Source organism: Dipodomys ordii, unplaced genomic scaffold (assembly GCF_000151885.1).
Source record: "Dipodomys ordii isolate 6190 unplaced genomic scaffold, Dord_2.0 Scaffold168, whole genome shotgun sequence".
Lineage (NCBI taxonomy): Eukaryota > Metazoa > Chordata > Mammalia > Rodentia > Heteromyidae > Dipodomys > Dipodomys ordii.
The window spans coordinates 2,411,691-2,431,033 of NW_012267384.1; the positions used below are offsets into that span (position 1 = coordinate 2,411,691).

Genomic DNA, 19,343 nt, shown 5'->3' on the forward strand with positions numbered 1-19,343 from the left:
GTCTTGAGCTCAGGACCTGCATTTTTTCTGAGCTCTTTTCCTCAAAGCTAGCACTCTACCACTTGAGCCACAGCTTTTCACTTTCAGCTTTTTGGTGGTTAATTGCAGCTAAGAGTTTCATTGACTTTCCTTTGTGGTTTTAAACCATGATCCTCAGATCTTAGCTTCCTAAGTAGCTGGGATTACAGGCAAGAGGCACCAGTTCCTGGTTTTTAAATATTTTTAATGAACAGTTCTAATAATAATTGACCTTAAGAAATGAGAAAAATGGTGTTAAATGCTTTTAAAATAACATTATTAAAAAGACTGTCTTGTATGTTTTTTTGGTTTAGGTAGCAAAACAGTGGTATGATTTTGACCGATCTTCATTTGTTTTTGTTCGAAAACTCAGAGAAGGCCAAAATTTCATATTTAGACACCAGCATGATTTTGATGAAAATGGAATCATTTACTGGATTGGGACAAATGCAAAGTAAGTCTTTCTGTTAGGTGACATTATTCACCTGAAAATTAATTCTAGGTAGTAATAAAATTATTAGCTGCTCTTAGGTAGTTTAAGGAATTTCATAAAATTAAATTTTTTAATAGAGAAAACAATGCCTTAAGTTGTTAACTGTAGAATTTTACTTACAGTAATATAATTTATTTTTTTGCCAGTCCTGAGGCTTGAACTCAGAACCTTGGCACTGTCCCTGAACTTCTTTTGCTCAAGGCTAGCACTATACCATTTGATCCACAGCACTACTTCTGGCCTTTTCTGTTTATATGGTACTAAGGAATCAAACCCAGGGCTTAATGGATGCTAGGCAAGCACTCTACCACTAAGTCATTTTTCCAGCCCTAGTAATATAACTAATACGAATTATTGGTATTGCTTTAACATTGTTCATATTTTCTATTTTTCTTATTTTTGTGCAGAACTGCGTATGAATGGGTTAATCCTGCTGCCTATGGACTTGTAGTAGTAACATCATCAGAAGGAAGAAATTTACCATATGGTCGATTGGAAGATATACTAAGTCGTGATAATTCAGCTTTAAATTGTCATAGCAATGATGATAAGAATGCCTGGTTTGCTATAGATCTGGGTCTCTGGGTGATACCATCAGCGTATACACTTCGCCATGCTCGTGGTTATGGAAGATCTGCACTGAGAAATTGGGTTTTCCAGGTATCCAAAGATGGACAGAACTGGACTTCTTTGTATACCCATGTTGATGACTGCAGTCTCAATGAACCAGGGTTAGTTGTGGTGTCTTTGAAAAATTGGGAAACTCAGTAAAAGGTTTATCTCTTCTTTAAGAAATACTGTAACATCCATATTTTTTCTGAAGTGAATTTATTTTCTCTGTAGTTTAAGCACTAAAATCCAGAAATACTAACTACGAAATTTTGTCAAACAGTTAAATATTTACAGAAAGTTGAGCATATTTGTTTTAGGACTATATGTGTATGGATAGTACACAAATGGGAAGTAAAATATGAAATTAGCTCTTTATAGTTCTCCATCTAGTCACAGATAATGAGTATTTGACAGATCGATAATGACTATTCTTAGTGAAATTATTTCTAACTTAAAATTTTTTATATATCACTTGGAAAATTCTACATATTGGCCACATACGCATGCATACACACACACACACAGACACACACATGCGCACACACATACATATCTATATGCATTCTTGTTTTGCTTGGAATCAAATTACGTGCTTCCTCTGCCTTACACATGCCAGATAACCATATTACTACTGAGCTATATCCCAGCTCCGTAATAATAATGTTATTAACATATTAATATTACTTCATGTTTTCTTTTGTTTTGTGGGGCTTGAACTCTTGGCCTGGGTGTTGTCTCTGAGCTCTTCAACTTAAGGCCAGCACTCTACCATTTGAGCCATAGGCCCACTTCAGGTGGTTAATTGGAGATAATGTCTCATGGACTTTCCGAAATGCCCAGGCTGGCTTTGAACCTTGATCCTCATATCTCAGCCTCCTAAGTAGCTAGGATTGCAGGCATGAGCCATCAGCACTGGCTTATTTCAAGTTTTAAGTGTACAAAATGGCCTTTTTTGTTGTCCTGGGTACTGTCTCTGACCTTTTGCTCAAGGCTAGTGCTCTACCACTTCACCCATTGTTCCACTTCCAGCTTTTTATTAGGTGGTTTATTGGAGACCTGCTTGGACTGACTTCAGATCATACCTCCTGAATGATAGGATTATAGGTGTGAGCCACAGGCTTACTAGGCAAACACTCTACCTACCACTTGAGTCATGTATCTAGCCCATTTTACTTTAGCTGAGAACTCATTATGGCATATTTCAAGGACAGATTATACAATTAAATTATGAAAAGAACTCTTTTTTTTTTCTTTTTCCTTTTTTTGCAGGGCCAGGGTTAGTACTCAGGGCCTGGGCTCTGACCCTGAGCCTCTTCATGCTCAGGGCTAGTGCTCTACCACTTGTACCACAGCACCACTTCAGCTTTTTCTGTTTATGTGGTACTGAGGAATTGGATCCAGGGTTTCATGCGTGCTAGGCAAAGACTCCACTACCACTAAGCCACATTCTTAGCTCTGAAGGGAACTTTCTATCATTAAGATTATTAGGCAATATTCTATAGCTTTACATCTTTGGCAGTATTAGATTTGAACTCAGGACCTCACACTTGTTTGACTTGTGTGGCTGGTGGTGTAACACTTACTTAGGCCATGCTTCTCTTCTGCTTTTAGTTATTTTAATGATGGAATCTCCTGGCCTCATTTCTCCATGATACAGCTTCCTGAGTAGCTAGGCTTATAAGCATGAACCACTGGCATCAAGGTGTCCTCAAGGTTTTTAAGCTTTAAAATTTAAAATTTTTAATATATCATTTAATACTTCTCATGAGTTTTAAAAAAATTTCATCATTAAAGTATGTTTTATTTGCAAACTGACTTTCAGTATTAATCTTGTCATTTAATGTAATCAAATGCATACTTAAACATTTCATTTTATTTGTTGCCTTCACTTTTTTTCCACATTTGTTTCTTGATCTTTAAATTACTGAGTGCATATGGAACGTTTTCCTAAAGTTCTTTTATATAAGTAATGTGTCCTGCTTTGAAAACCTTTTCATCCTGTATTTAAAAGCATTATTTTTTTCTTAATTACATGTATAGATCAACTGCAACCTGGCCTCTTGATCCACCAAAGGATGAAAAGCAAGGGTGGCGACATGTGAGAATTAAACAGATGGGGAAGAATGCTAGTGGTCAAACACACTACCTCTCACTATCTGGATTTGAACTTTATGGCACTGTGAATGGAGTATGTGAAGATCAACTAGGTAAAGAGAGGATATGGCCACTTTCCAACTTACGAAAACAATTAGATTTTATTTTTAACACATGATTTGGTTTATATTGCTCTGTTACAGGGAAAGCAGCTAAGGAGGCAGAAGCTAATCTTAGAAGACAGAGACGTTTAGTACGCTCACAAGTTCTGAAATACATGGTTCCAGGTGCACGTGTTATCAGAGGCCTTGATTGGAAATGGCGAGATCAAGATGGCAGCCCTCAAGGAGAAGGCACTGTCACAGGAGAATTACATAATGGTGAGTAGGTACTTAGCACTTGTACTGTTGGACGCCAAATACTTAAATGGGTTTTTCTTATATAAATATCTCAGGACTGTATGTAAGAATTGTTAGTGGTTTTATATTAGGCTGAAGGGGGGAAAAAAACCTTAGAAATTAGAGACTTTTATTTATTTATTTATTTATTTTGTCGATCATGGGCCTGAACTCTGGGCCTGGGCTCTGTCCCTGAGCTCTTTAGCTCAAGGCTAGTGCTCTACCACTTGAGCCACAGCCCCACTTCTAGCTTTTTCTGCTTATGTGGTGTTGGGGAATTGAACCCAGGGTCTTATGCATGCAAGGAAAGCACTCTACCACTGAGCCACCTTCCCAGCCCTTAATTCTTTATTTTTCTTTCTTTCTTTATTTGTTGGTTTGTTATGGAGCTCCAGCTCTGGGCTTGGGGGCTTGGGCTCTGTCCCTGAGCTCCTTTTTGCTCAAAGCTAGCACTCTCCCACTTGAGCCATAATGCCACTTCCTGCTTTTTCTGTGTTTAATTGGAAGCTCAAGGACTTCCCTGCCTTGGCTAGCTTCCAACCACAATGCTCAGATCTCAATCTCCTGAGTAGCCAGGATTGCAGGCGTGAGCCACTGGTACCTAGCTTGATTCTTTTTTTTTTTTTCTTCTAGAAGCAATAATATTTTAAAGGGTTATCGCTGTGTCTTTGAGACATTTTCTCCTGTTACTGGGCAGAGATAGTATCATCGCTTGTTATATGTTTGGCAAATGCTGTGCCTATCCTTTTATTTTTCATTTGTTTATTTTTTATTTTTTGGATCCAGTCCTGGGGCCTGAACTCTGGGCCTGGGTGCTGTCCCTCAGTTAGTTCTTCAGCTCAAGGATAACACTCTACCACTTGAGCCACAGCGCCACTTCCGATTTTTTTCTTTTTGGTGCTGAGGAATCGAATCCAGGGCCTCATGCATGCAAGGCAAGCACTCTAACACTGAGCCACCTTCCCAGCCCCTGTTCTTTTATTTTTGTTTTTGAGATAGTCTCAAAATTTTGCCTGGGGTACAGTTAAATTTGTATTCCTCTTGGCTCTAAGATCTTTATCTGTGAGGATTACAGGTGTCCACCAGCAAGCATTTTTTTTTTTAACATGTATTTGGTAGTACTGTTATTTTTTTTTGTCGGGGGGGGGTGGGGGGAGGTGGACAGGTTCTAACTGATTATGCCCAAGCTTGTCTTGAACTAATGATCCTGCCTCAGCTTCCTGAGTGCTAAGATTTTAATTTTATTTTGTCTTGTTACTTTTACTGCATACTAAAGGTATTTTTTACTGTATGTTAAAGGCATTCTTAAGGAAAAGGATTGTTTATACTTATTTTTTATTAAAGCATGGAATAACAAATGGCCTTTCAAGTTTTTGTTTTTTTTTTGGGGGGGTTCCGGTCGTGGGGCTTGAACTCTGGGCCTGGGCGCTGTCCCTGAGCTCTTCAGCTCAAGGCTAGCACTCTACCACTTGAGTCACAGCGCCACTTCCAGCTTTTTTCTTTTTGCTTATGTGGTGCTGAGGAATTGAACCCAGGGCCTCAGGCATGCAAGGCAAGTGCTCTACCACTGAGCCACCTTCCCAGCCCAAAAATCAAGTTTTTAACCTTTGAAATAATATGAAGTTTAGCAGAGTCCTTACCCATTTAATTTTCAAAACTTTTTTTTAGCATTAATGAGGTTTGAACTAACAGAGGCATTTGTTAAGCAGTTATTCTGCTGTTCGAATCACAACATCTTCAACACATTTTTTTTTATATTAATGAGGTTTGAACTAACAGTCTAGCATTTGTTAAGCAAGTATTCTGCTATTTGAATCACAACATCTTCACCCCTGCAATTTACTAATTGCTACTGATATCATGGTTATTTTTATCATAACTAAAAAACTGATTTGGTGGCAAGTAATTTGCCTGAACCTTAATGGTTTTATGCCTGTCCATTTTTCCTAGCTTTTTATTTTTTTGTCAGTCATAGGGCTTGAATTCGGCCTGGGCACTGTCCCTGAGCTCTTAAGCTCAATGTGAGTGCTCTACCGCTTGAGCCACAGTGTCACTCTCAGTTTTCTGGCAGTTAATTGGAGATAAGAGTCTCACGGAGGGGCTGGGAAAGTGGCTCAGCGGTAGAGTGCTTGCCTTGTAGGCATGAGGCCCTGGGTTAGATTCCTCAGCACCACATAAGCAGAAAAAGCCAGAAGTGGTACTGTGGCTCAAGTGGTAGAGTGCTATCCTTGAGCTGAAGGACTGAGGGACAGTGCCCAGGCCCACAGTTCAGGCCCCATAACCGACCATAAAAACAAAAACAAAAAAAGTCTCATGGACTTTCCCACCCAGGCTGGCTTTGAACTGCAATCCTCAGATCTCAGTCTCCTGAGTAGCTGGGATTACAGGCATGAGCGAGCCACTGGCACCCAGCTAATTTTTTCCTAGCTTTAAAAAAAAGAAACATGTCATAATCTCAGTTTTTACCAAGTTATCAAAGTTTCATAATAAAAAGGACAGTGCTTAGAGAATAATTAACAATTATGGTAATTGTATATTATCACAATATATTTAATTTCAAGTGATAAACAGTTATCTAAATAAACCCTTTGATTTTACTTGGGCACTGTCCCTGAGCCTCTTTCTGCTAAGGGCTAGCACTCTTATTTGAGCCACAGTGCCACTTCCAGTCTTTTCTGAGTAATTTATTGGAGATGAGAGTCTCACAGACTTTTCTGCCTGGGCTGGCTTCAACTACAGTCCTCAGATCTCAGCCTCCTCAGTAGCTAGGATTACAGGCATGAGCTACTAGCACCCAGCTGATTTTATTGCTTTTTAGGTTTGTGTTCCTTTACCACATTACTAAATGTATTTCTGTATCATTGAATTCTGCTTGAAATTATTGATAATTCCAAGCAGGTTTATAATAAGACAAAAATTATAAACATTAATAAAGGTTGAGATGAAAATAGTACTATTCAGTGCAAATTTAGAGTATTACTCAATATTTATAAGTTGATAGTCTATCTGAAATTGTTTTGACATATGTGACTTAAGATGAAGCTAATTAGGGATATAGGAATATAATTAATTTTTACTCTGGATAGAATCTTAATTTCAGAATCTATATTCAGGAAAGGGCTGCTTTTACCGATCTTAAAAATGTAGAGATTCAGCCAGTGGCTCACGAGGAGATCTGAGAATCGTGGTTCAAAGCCAGCCTAGGCAGGAAAGTCTGTGAGACTCTTATCTCCAGTTAACCACTCGAGCCTTGTGGCTCAAGTGATAAAGAGTACTCACCTTGAGCTGAAGAGCTCAGGGACAGCAGCCCAGGCATAGTTCAAGCCCCATGACTGACCCCCAAAAGAAAAAAAAGAAGAAGAGATTGAAGCCAAGAGCCAGTGGCTCACGCCTGTAATCCCAGATACGCAGGAGGCTGAGGATGTGGTTTCAGCTAGCCTGGGAGAAAAGTTCTGTGAGACTTACCTCCAGTTAACCACCCCTCCCCACCCCCCAAAAAAAGCCAAAAGTAGAGCTGTGACTCAGGTGGTAGAGCACTATCCTTAAGCTCAGAGACAGTATCCAGGCCCTGATGTCAAGTCCAGGACTGGCACAAAAAAAAAACCCAAACTAAAAGTTTTTACATAATATTGAATGTTAGAGAATGTTCTAAACTTTAAAATATTTATGCCAACCAATTTTCAATAATGCCTATGTTTTTTTTTTTTTTTTTTTTACTAACTCTAACTGATTTTTACTGAAGTCTTTCAGTTTTAGGGACACAGGAGGAGTTGAGAGTTTTGTATTTGTAGACTTAGTTGTACTTTGTATTTGCCCTTTCTTGTTTCTACCAGGTTTGAAATACCAGTTTAAAGACAATCTTAGACCTTATTTAAGCAATTTATATTCTTAGTATTTTTTTCCATGTTATATCAGTTATATCTGTTTCCTTCCTGAAGAGTCTGTAGTACTAGAACTATCCATTTATTCATCTGTTGCACAAATATAAAAGCGACTTTGTTAAAAGTCATATTCAGTGGGTAAGGACAACTCTTTTATTGGTAAAACAAGAATATAAGTACAGATTTTGGTAAGTGTTCTAAAATAAGTTATCAGCATGTTTTGGGGCCAATTATTGCTATGTAGAACTCAGTTTTATTTGGGATTGGGATGTGTTTTGAAACTTACCTTTTTTCAGACTTTTTTATGTAGCACAAGAGATAGTAAAATGTTGGTTCTTCAGAGGTTATTTCAGCATTCAGAATAAATTGAAGCAATTGAAATCGCATCTAACCTACTTAATATAGATTTGGGGCAGTCAGTTTTCCTTTGAAAGAACTCACATGCAGATAATCCCTGCAGGTAATTCACTATTACACCCCTATCTCTGAGCTTCATCTTGAACATATATGAACTGTGTGTATGGGTGGCTGTGTGATTTAATATGTCAGTGCATGTGTATGCTAGAATTCACACCTGTGTATGTGTGGGTAAAGTACTTTTCAGCTTATGAAAGCTTGTTATACTTTATAAGTAATTTTTTAAATGTGTTGTGTTCTGGAATAGATAGCTAGCTTATAACACGAAGGTCTCTATTAACTTACTTTCTAATAGGCAGTTTCTTTTTTGCTCTTGGAATTTTATTTTCTTTTCTTTAAAAAAGAGTACAATTTTCTAATTACAAATAAATATAGATTAAATGTCGGTATGCTTATTAGTTCTTTACATGTTATTAGCTTTAGTATATAGGTTCCAATAAAAGAACTTCGCATGCTTTTCCCCTTTTGTTTACATTTTTTCTGTCCTTAACCAAATTTATTACACTTAATTTTAAGAAAATCAAATAACCATTGAACTTTGAGAACACAACTGAAATGCTAACTTAATATTTTATTTGAGCTAACCTAGACTTCCTACAAGTCATATATGAATATCTGTATTTAGAGGGTTTCTAAGGTCCAACCTTAGAAATCATTCTAATCTGACATTTTTAGAGGAATTTTTATTTTTTAGCAATTTTTAAACTTTCATTTTCTCGTTGAAGTTGAATAGGCATTTTTAAGTTTTGAAAACATTCTTTTAGGATCTGGGAATGTAGTTTCATGTTAAGTAGTTGTCTAGTAATGTTTAAAGACTTAGGTTGAATCCCTAACTATGAAAAAAAAAGGAGAAAAACAAGTCCACTTAAAATGTAGTATTACAAATGTAAATTTGATCCTTATATTGTTTCTAAATATCACTAGTTGTAAACAGGTCAGAAATACATAAAATAAATGGGAGATTTAATTTTAGATGTTTTCCAGAAATGTTGTGTACAATTCAAATATTTTTTTCATGTATGTGAGAGTTAAATAACACAGAGCATAAGATAGCAAGAATAGCCATATAGGTTCAGTATTTCACACTGATCAGTCCAAACTTTATTTTGGTTGGCAGAAATTAAATTACTATAGAAACTCAGAGAAATACAGCACAGATGAAAAGCTGATCCCATATTGTGGAGCTACTGTCTAACACGCTCCTATCTGCTTTCTGCTGGGTCTCACAAACTCCTGTCCCTTTCCAGGCTGGATTGATGTCACCTGGGATGCTGGTGGCTCAAACTCTTACCGTATGGGCGCAGAAGGAAAATTTGACCTCAAGCTTGCACCAGGGTACGACCCTGATACAGTGGCATCACCCAAACCTGTTTCATCCACTGTTTCAGGCACAACGCAATCATGGAGCAGCTTGGTGAAAAACAACTGTCCTGACAAGACATCTGCTGCTGCAGGCTCCTCAAGTAGAAAAGGAAGCAGCAGTTCTGTGTGTAGCGTGGCCAGTAGCAGCGACATCAGCTTGGGTTCGACCAAAACGGAACGGAGATCAGAAATTGTAATGGAACACAGTATAGTTTCAGGAGCTGATGTCCATGAACCAATTGTTGTTCTTTCATCTGCTGAAAACGTCCCTCAAACAGAAGTAGGGTCATCTTCCAGTGCAAGCACCAGCACCTTAACAGCGGAAACGGGAAGTGAAAATGTTGAAAGGAAGTTAGGCCCTGATAGTTCTGTTCGTACTCCTGGGGAGTCTAGTGCAATATCCATGGGAATTGTTAGTGTTAGTTCTCCTGACGTTAGTTCAGTATCTGAATTAACTAATAAAGAAGCAGCTTCACAACGACCTCTTAGCTCTTCAGCAAGTAACAGACTGTCAGTGAGTTCTTTGTTGGCTGCTGGGGCCCCCATGAGCTCTAGTGCAAGTGTACCTAACCTGTCCTCAAGAGAAACATCTAGCTTGGAGAGTTTTGTAAGGAGAGTGGCAAACATAGCACGGACTAATGCCACGAACAACATGAATCTAAGCCGAAGCAGCAGTGATAACAACACTAATACTTTGGGGAGGAATGTGATGAGCACAGCAAGTAAGTGAGCTTTCCTTATGGGACCCAATGCTTTTTCTACTTTGAGGGATGCAATATGTAGGGTCTCTTGTTCAGTGTGTTCTGGTTCAAGTATTTAACTAGACTGTTAACCATGTAAGATAAAACTTTAGCAGATTTAGTACTTCAGGAATTGGAAGTTACAGTCTACAGAAGCATTCTAAGAATTCAGATCAGCTGTAGGAAAGTCTCTTGTTCTAAAAGGATAGAAAACAATATCGCTTATGTTTTTCACAGAAATACATGACATTATTATCCTTGTAGAGCTTCTGGTTAGTCCCTGGATGGGTTTTAGTTATTTAATTTTAATTTCTCATGGATCAAAGTAATTTCCTTGGAAAATACATTAGGAATTACTTCTATTGAAAGTTTGCTTTTTAAGAAGCTATGCTTACTATTTTGAAAATATTTTGCTATTTAAAACAAAAATTTTTAGTTGGATTTCAGTTGGGTTCCCAAGGTTGTTTTTCAACTTTTTCATTATTAGTGCGCTTTATTACTTCTTTTGGCAATAAATATATTTGTTTTTCTGAGGTTTTTGCAATGTTATTTATACTGACTTGCTTCATTTTTATCTTTAGCTTCTCCTCTTATGGGTGCTCAGAGTTTCCCTAATTTGACCACACCTGGTACTACATCAACAGTGACCATGTCAACATCCAGTGTTACTAGCAGCAGCAATGTAGCTACTGCAACGACAGTTTTATCAGTGGGTCAGTCATTAAGTAATACTTTAACCACCAGCCTCACATCAACCTCCAGTGAGAGTGACACCGGTCAGGAAGCAGAATATTCCTTATATGGTAAGTTGCAGCTTAAAGTAATTTTTAGGTATTTACGTAATGATGCCTTTATTATGTTTTTCTCTTGGGTTCCTGTAGACTTTGGGTTCCTGTAGACTTTTGGTTAAAAAGAATTATTTCTTAGTTGGCTACTAGTAGTTTATACCTATAATCCTAGTTCCTCAGGATGCTAAAATCTGAGGATCACAGTTTGAAACCAGCTCTGGCAGAAAAATACGAGATTCTTATCTCAGCAAAAAGCCAGAAGTGGAGGTATGGCTCAAGTGGTAGAGCATCAGCCTTTCTATGCTAAGGAATTCAAGCCTTAGTACTTGCGCGTACATCCACACATAAAAACATTATTTCTCTTACAAATATGATATTTGTAAGTCTCAGTGATGTAATACTTGAAGTTACCTAGTGATAAAGTAGGCATTGACAACTTTCAGGTGTCATCTTTTTTTGCCTAATGTCATTAGTGGATTTGTACTGCTGAGATCAAACTTGTTCATTGCTAGGCAAATACTCTCACCAGTGAACTACATCCCTACCATTTCCCCTTCCCCCCCTTTTTTTTTGGTCGGTTGTGGGGCTTGAACCCTGGGCCTGGGCGCTGTCCCTCAGCTCTTCAGCTCAAGACCAGCGCCCCATCACTTGAGCTACAGCAGCAGCATTTCCGGTTTTCTAGTGGTTAATTGGAGATAAGAGTCTCACAGACTTTCCTGCCTGGGTTGGCTTTGAACCTCGATCCTCAGATCTCAGCCTCCTGAGTAGCTAGGATTACAGGCGTGAGCCACTGGCAACCGGCTTCCCCTTTTTTTGATCTGATAGTGTGACTTGGCTTTTGCTTAGTTTTTGTTTTATTTTTCAAGGCTGTCATTCTGCTACTTGAGCCACACTTCCATTTCTTGACTTTTTTAAAAAAATTTGGGCTGGGAAGGTGGCTCAGTGATAGAGCGCTTGCTTTGCATGCCTGAAGCCTTGGGTTTGATTCCCCAGCACCACATAAGCAAAAAGAAAAAAGCCGGAAGTGGCGCTGTGGCTCAAGTGGTAGAGCACTCGCCTTGAGCTGAAGAGCTGAGGGACAGCGCCCAGGCCCAGAGTTCAGGCCCCACAACCAGACCCCCCCAAAAAAAAGAATCTCTCAAATTTGTTTGCTTGGGCTGGCTTTGAATCTTCATCCTCAAATTGCACCTTCCTGAGTCAGTAGGCTTATAGGTATGAACCATCTGTTCCTGGCCTTTTTTTGGTTTTTGTTGTTGTTGTTTTGAGACAGGGTCTCATTATGTATGCTAGGCTTTCCTAGAGCTCATAATCTTCTTGCATCAGTCTCTCAAGTGTTGAAATTATAGGAGTATACTAGTATACCCAGTACTAATGAAATTTTAGTAAATTACCATAATTACAAGGATATTCGACACCTTCATTGCTTACACATTGTTATCAAAGTCTTGTGAAAACTGTTACATAACTAGATAACATATGAGTTTTTCCTTTTTTTTTTCTTTTCTTTTTTGCTGGTAATGGACCTTAAACTGGGAGCTCTGTGCCTTCTTGGCTTGCTTACTAATGGCACTCTGCTATGTGAGCCATGCCTCACATTCCTTGTTATTTTGAAGGTGGAATCATGTGGTTTTTTTTTTTTTTTTACCATGACTGGCTTCAAACCTTGATCTTAGGTTCTTACACTCCTGAATCAGCTATCTGTATCTAGATGGATTTTTCAGATTTATTAAATATTACTTAGAAAGTTTTGTAGATGTAGAAAAAAATTTAAATCATCTAATGCCTCCCTTCTAAATATGATTAATAAACACACCTATTTCCATGTTGTGCTATCTGTGTGCAGGTAGACTGGGCTTAAACTGTGGGCCTTGTGCTCTTGCTTAATAGTTGTTTGTTTTGTTTTGTTTTGTTTTTCTTTTTCTTGCTTAGTTGTTTTGTTGAGGCTGACACTCTTATCATTGAGATATAGCTCCACTTCAGTCCTTTTTTGGGGGGCTTGAACTCAGGGCCTGGGTGCCCTGAGCTTCTTTTGCTCTACTACTTGAGTCACAGTGCCACTTCCAGCTTTTTCTGAATAGTTTATTGGCGATAAGAGTCTCTTGGGCTTTCTTGTTGAGGTTGGCTTCAAACCACGATCCTCAGATCTCAGCGTCCTGAGTAGCTAGAATTACAGGTGTGAGCCACTGGCACCCAGTTTACTTCTGGCTTTTTGCTAGCTAATTGGAGATAAGAATTTCAGATTTTTCTGTCTGGGTTGACTTTGAGCTGAGATCCTCATCTCAGCCTGCTAAGTAGCTAGGAGTATAGGCATGAACCACATGTTTTTGTTTTCAACAACAAAATGATAATACCTTTCAGCCAGCTCTTTTTTTACTCATTACATTTTGAAAATGCTTTCAGAGATTTGAGATAGGATTCTACAACATTTCAAGTGGCTGTGAAGTCAGGTGCCAATCCTATATGACAATAAGGTTTGCATTTTTCTTAGATTTTCTTGATAGCTGCCGTGCTAGTACTCTGTTAGCTGAACTCGATGATGATGAGGATTTACCTGAGCCTGATGAAGAAGATGATGAGAATGAAGATGACAATCAAGAGGACCAAGAATACGAGGAGGTTATGGTAGAGAGAATCCTCCATTCTCTTCACTAAGATATGCTGTTAATAATTAAGAGAGGGGCTGAGGGTATAACTCATCGATAGAGCACCACTATAAAAACTTTGATTAGTTTAAGGAAAAAAATCTTTTAATCTGATCCTCTATTTTAACAATACTACAATTTCAGTTGTTTTAAATTGCCTTAAAATAGTTATACACAGTGATTTTCATTCAGTAAATCGGCTTATAACTATAATGCATCTTGACCAGTAGCACTCCTACCACTATTCTTCCAATCTTTCCCATACCTTCAAGTTACCCGATTCCGTTTTCAAATATGTATTGAATATAATGACTGTATTTACCCACCTTTTCTCACTTCATTTTTTTTGTTGTTGTTGTTGGGGCCTGGGCACTGGCCCTCAGCTCTTCACCTCAAGGCTAGCACTCTATCACTTGAGCCACAGCACCACTTCTGGCTTTTTTTTTCTGCTTATGTGGTGCTGAGGAATCGAACCCAGGGCCTCATGCATGCAACGCAAGCGTTCTACCACTGAGCCACCTTCCCAGCCCTCTCGCTTTATTTATCTACACCTTTCCCTCGGTTCTCCTCCTAACAAAACATGTTTCAGCTTCCTAGTATTCATTTTGTTAAACTTGTTGGTTAGTGTTAGAGTTACGTGTTTTTATTTTCATAGGTTTGAACATTTATTATAGGCAACTGTACTAATATAAAAATATAATTTTCATGATTTCTAAACAGTAAACCATTTTTTAGTACTTAGTGTTTTGTAAGCAGAACCTATGTATTTTCTCACTAGGCTTAACATGGAAGAATGAAGTAGAGGCATAGAAAAGTAATTTGTTTATATTATCAGGGTTAAGAAGAAAAGCAGAAATTCAAATCTAGGCAGTATGATTCAGAATTCTGAATAGTTAGCCAGCGTAATTGTCTACTGTACTGTAAATTCCATCTTCATATATCTTTTAGTTGTTTGTGTATTGATAGTGATAGGATTTGAACTCAGGGCCTTATGCTTGCTGAGCTGCTGCTCTACTACTTGAGCCACTCCCACCAGTCCCTTTTAGCCTTTATCATTTTTCAAGATAAAATCTTGCTTTATGCCTGAGCTGGTGTATACTGTGATCTTCCTATGTGCTTCCATTTGTTGCAGAGATAATAGATGGTACCACTGTACCCAGCTATTGACTGAGGTGGAGTCTCATGAACTTTTTATTCCCAGACTGGCTCAAACTGCAATCCTCCTGATCTCTGCCTCCTAAGTATTTATCATTATAGACTTAAAGCCACTGCACCTGGCTTCCTAATATTTTTTATTGTAATTACTTATTTACATTTTATCTTTATTATTATCAAAAACTGTTGAATTTCAATCATGTCATTTTAATATATATTACTTAGAAAACACATTAACAATTTTGCATAGTGACATACCACGACTTAGCAAGGTTCTGTTTCAAATATTTTTTGAAAAGGACTGCGATCTCAGTGGTAGAGCCTGTTCTGGCGTTTGTGGTGCTCGGTGCAGTCCTAGGACTGCTAAAAACAAAATGAAATAAAAACATACTAGTGTATTTCCTTTGAAGAATAGTACAAAACACATTCAATTCATAACTTTTCTGAAAATGACTAATGAAGATAAAGGGTTTAGTTCTACTTTTTGTTTGGTAAGCCAAATGGTGGAGATACTAATGGATCAAATAAATTAGATGTGTCTCTTGGCATTTTTTTGTTAAAGATTCTGAGACGTCCATCCCTGCAACGTCGAGCTGGCTCTCGCTCTGATGTAACACATCATGCTGTCACCTCCCAACTACCACAGGTCCCTCCTGGAGCAGGGAGCCGACCTATTGGGGAGCAGGTATTTATCATGTGTACCTTCCCTACATTGTATTTTTTACTTTTACAGGAAAGCATCAACCGAAATGTGTAAATGCCTAGAAAATGTGCAGAAGGTAGGAGAGGCTAAGAGGAAAGAACTGCCAAAACAATTTTTTTTTTTGGTCGGTCCTGGGGCTTGAACTCTGGGCCTGAGAGCTGTCCCTCAGCTCTTCGGCTCAAAGGCTAGTGCTCTACCACTTGAGCTACAGCGCCACTTCCCATTTTCTGGTGGTTTATTGGAGATAAGAATTTCACCAACTTTCCTGCCTGGGCTGGCTTTGAACCGCGATCCTCACATCTCAGCCTCCTGAATAGCTAGGATTACAGGTGTGAGCCATTGGCGCCCAGCTCCAAAACAAATTTAGAAAGAAACTTCCCTGACTACATGGACTGCAAATTTATCTTGTTGTAGTCATGAACTTGGAGAAATCTTATATATAGTAATTTTTTGGGGAGGAGGGTCCGGTTGTGGGGCCTGAACTCTGGGCCTGGGTGCTGTCCCTCAGCTCAAGGCTAGCACTCTACCACTTGAGCCACAGTGCCACTTCCGGCTTTTTTCTTTTTGCTTATGTGGTGCTGAGGAATCGAACCCAAGGCCTCAGGCATTCAAGGCAAGCGCTCTACCACTGAGCCACTTTCCCAGTCCTGGAGAAGTCTTAATAGCTAACACTGATCACTAATTGCTAGGAGTAATTCTTAATACTTTATGCATATTAAGTCTTTTTGACAACTCTTTGAGTGTTACTAGCTTCATTTTTTAAGCTGGAGTGATAGTAATATTTGGTTTAGGATACAAACCCAGATGTCCTTACTATAGAACTACCAAATGTTAGTTTGATATTTTGTAAAAGTTAATTTCAATTAGATGATAAAACTATTAGATTTTGTGTATATATTGTTTGATTTTAACAATTATCTACACTTTTCATATGTAAATAATTCAGTATGGGCTGGGAATGTGGCTTAGTGGTAGAATGCTTGCCTAGCATGCATGAAACCTGGGTTCAATACTTCAGTACCATATTAACAAAAAAAGCCAGAAGTGGCTCTCTGGTTCAAGTGGTAGAGTGCTAGCCTTGAGCAAATGAAGCTCAGGGACAATGCCCAGGACTTGAGTTCAAGCCCCAAACTGGCAAAAAAAACAAAAACAAAAAACAAAAAATGTTTTACACACACAGAATAATTCAGTATGAAGTTTACATTCAGAAAAATACAACTTAAGAAGTTTCACCCATTATAAGTATCAGATCACTTTTGGAATAAGGAGTAATTTTCATTTCAGAATATATTTGGATCTTTTTTTTCTTGTAAGTTTTAGCAAGGATTTATTTTAATATAATGGTCTAAGTAGAGAGAAATAGGAAAAAAGAGATAAATAGTTCCTGCAAGAAATAGGGGATGTAGTCATGAAATGGCAGCTATTGTCTGCTGTCTTTATCTATTCTTTCTGAGCAGGTAGAATATACATGTATCTAGCAACCCCAAATTATTAAACTGGTTCTAGGTGGCAAAGATGGGTGCTATTGGTTCTAAAATATGCAAGTGTTATTGAGTCTACCTAGAGCTTAATTTTCCCCAGATATGCTTTCTACCTTCCCATCTCTACCCATTTACAGAGTTGGTGGGGCTTTTAAGCCATTTAAAAGGAGAGGGCAGATAAAGTTTCTCTTAGGTCTCCTGGTCCTTGTAACTTAGTATTTAAAAGGAAATATGCTGGGAAGGAATTTTTTTTCCTTACTTTCTGCTTAACATCTGAATTTGGCTTATTGAGTATTTGTTAAAAATAGTATATTTTCCCTGTCTCATTATCCTGCTTCACTTCCCCTGTAATCAACTTTGGTCTCTTAATTTTAAAAGGGATGCAGAATCCATCTTTGATATCTGCTTAATGCTTAGGGTGGACTGTCCAGCCTGCCTGGAAAAAGGGACTCCAAAGGTCATTTTTGTAATTTTGGAGATGACATAGAAAATTTAGTTGGCAGGAATTCAGTTGACAAGATGCTGTATTGTAACCAGAAGATAATCAGGACCAAAAATAAATTAAGGTGTGTGTGTGAGTGTATGTGTGCGCGTGCACGCGTGCTCGCACATGCATGCATGTATGCACCATTACTGAGATTTGAACTTGGAGCCTAGGCACTGTTCCTTAGTTTTTTCGCTCAAAGTTAGTGCTGTACCACTGGAGCCACAGCTCTACTTCTGGCTTAAAAATTGTTTGTGAGAGATAAAAGCCTCGCAGACTTTCTTGCCTAGGCTAGCTTTGAATTGTAGTCCTCAGACGTCAGCCTCCTGTGTAGCTAATATTACAGGCATGTGCTACTGGTACCTGGCTATTCTTTCAACTATAAAAAAAAGAGTTTATGAAAACTGTTCTTTAAAAGTAAACAGCTGGGCAGTGTTGGCTCATGCCTATAATCCTAGCTGCTCAGAAGACAGAGATCTGTTTATCATGCCTCAAAGTCAGCTTAGACAGACAAATCTGAGAGTTACCTAGTTAATCAAAGGCTAGAAGTAAAGCTGAGGCTCAAATGGTAGAGTGCCTGCTTTGAGCAAAACTAAGAAAGCACGATGCCCTGAATTTAATACTGGCAAGCATGCACAAAGTAAGTAGTGCTTTCTAAATGGATAGTACATGGATTTAACATATTGCATATACCTGCTGTCCACAGAACCAGTGTAATAGGTGATAGATAGCTATAGTAGTGCTTGGCAACCTCTATCCCTTTTAATGTGATGGTGGTTAAGTTAGTTACTCTTTACAATGTTTTACTTTAATACAAAGTGCCTCCTGGAGGGAGGAGATTGATTTTTAAATAAGTTTTTTTTTTTTTTTTTTATGCTAGTCCTGAGGCTTGAACTCAGGGCCTTGTTATTTCTCAAGGCTAGTGCTCTATCACTTGCTAGTCACAGCTCTACTTCTAGCATTCTTGGTTAATGTAAAGGTCTCATGGACTTAACTGCGTAGACTATCTAGTGAATACCACTGTTTATTTTTTCAACCTTTGTCCCTTCATTTCTGTGCCTCTTCTTTTACCCCCCCAATACAAATGAGCAAAATAAGATAAAAAGAAAAACAACGAAGGAAAAAAAATCTTGTTTCCATTTTCTTCAGTTCATTTTGATAAATACTATTTTATATGATCAGAGGCACATAGGCATTGTGCCTTTGTGTCCCTCCCCTAAGAATTGTTTTCATTTTCTAATTTTGAGTAAAACTTCTAACACCATGCACTACTTTGTCCTTAACATACAAAATGAAAGGCATATCTAAATCTGGGAGCTTTTTGTTTTGTTTTGGCTTTTTGTTGTTGTGGGACTTGAACTCTGGGGCTGAGCACTGTCCTTGAGCTCTACAGCTCAAGGCAAGTGTTGTACAGTTGAGCCACAGTTCCACTTCTGGCTTTTTGTGTATAATGTGGTACTGAGGAATTGAACCCTGGGCTTCCTGCATGGTACGCAAGCACTAAGCCACATTCCCAGCCCACACTTACTTCTTTCCATATAGGAAATGGAGTTAAAGACTGTATGTGGTTATTTTAATAGGAAGAAGAAGAGTATGAAACGAAAGGAGGACGGCGGAGAACATGGGATGACGATTATGTGCTAAAGCGGCAATTTTCTGCTCTAGTCCCAGCTTTTGATCCTAGGCCTGGTCGTACTAATGTCCAACAGACAACTGACCTAGAAATTCCGCCCCCAGGTACAGTATTGCTTATTTTTTACATAATAATTTAGATTATTTTATATAATTTGATAAATGAGATACTACTTTATTTTCAAATTATAAGTACAAAAATTTTTAAACCTCTCAGGTTGTTTTTTGTTGGTGGTGGTGATGGTGGTGGTTGTGGTCATTAGGCTTGAACTCAGGGCCTGGGCACTGTCCTGAGCTTGTGTGCTCTGCCACTTTGAGCCACATCACCACTTACAGTGGTTAATTGGAGAGTCTCACGGACTTCCCTGTCTAGGCTAGCTTTGAACTGTTATCCTCAGATCTCAGCCTCCTGAGTAGCTAGGATTACAGGCATGAACCACTGA

The 19,343-nt window shown here is 38.4% G+C and overlaps 1 protein-coding gene across 4 annotated transcripts in view; it reads left to right on the forward strand.

The window, feature by feature from the left end:
* The window catches only part of Hectd1 (HECT domain containing E3 ubiquitin protein ligase 1), a 118,206-nt gene that overhangs the window by 73,365 nt on the left and 25,498 nt on the right, over window positions 1-19,343 (forward strand). For 2 of the 4 annotated variants that reach the window (XR_001175708.1, XM_013033454.1), the window contains exons 21-29: window positions 333-472; window positions 919-1,242; window positions 3,164-3,330; window positions 3,421-3,597; window positions 9,161-9,997; window positions 10,597-10,818; window positions 13,292-13,425; window positions 15,163-15,285; window positions 18,849-19,005. Coding sequence is in view for 3 of the 4 variants with exons in the window: in XM_013033454.1 (XP_012888908.1) it covers window positions 333-472; window positions 919-1,242; window positions 3,164-3,330; window positions 3,421-3,597; window positions 9,161-9,997; window positions 10,597-10,818; window positions 13,292-13,425; window positions 15,163-15,285; window positions 18,849-19,005 (2,281 nt within the window). In the remaining variant the exon portion in view is untranslated. The remainder of the gene's footprint in view (window positions 1-332; window positions 473-918; window positions 1,243-3,163; window positions 3,331-3,420; window positions 3,598-9,160; window positions 9,998-10,596; window positions 10,819-13,291; window positions 13,426-15,162; window positions 15,286-18,848; window positions 19,006-19,343) is intronic. The other 2 variants (XM_013033456.1, XM_013033457.1) reach the window with 2 other exon arrangements.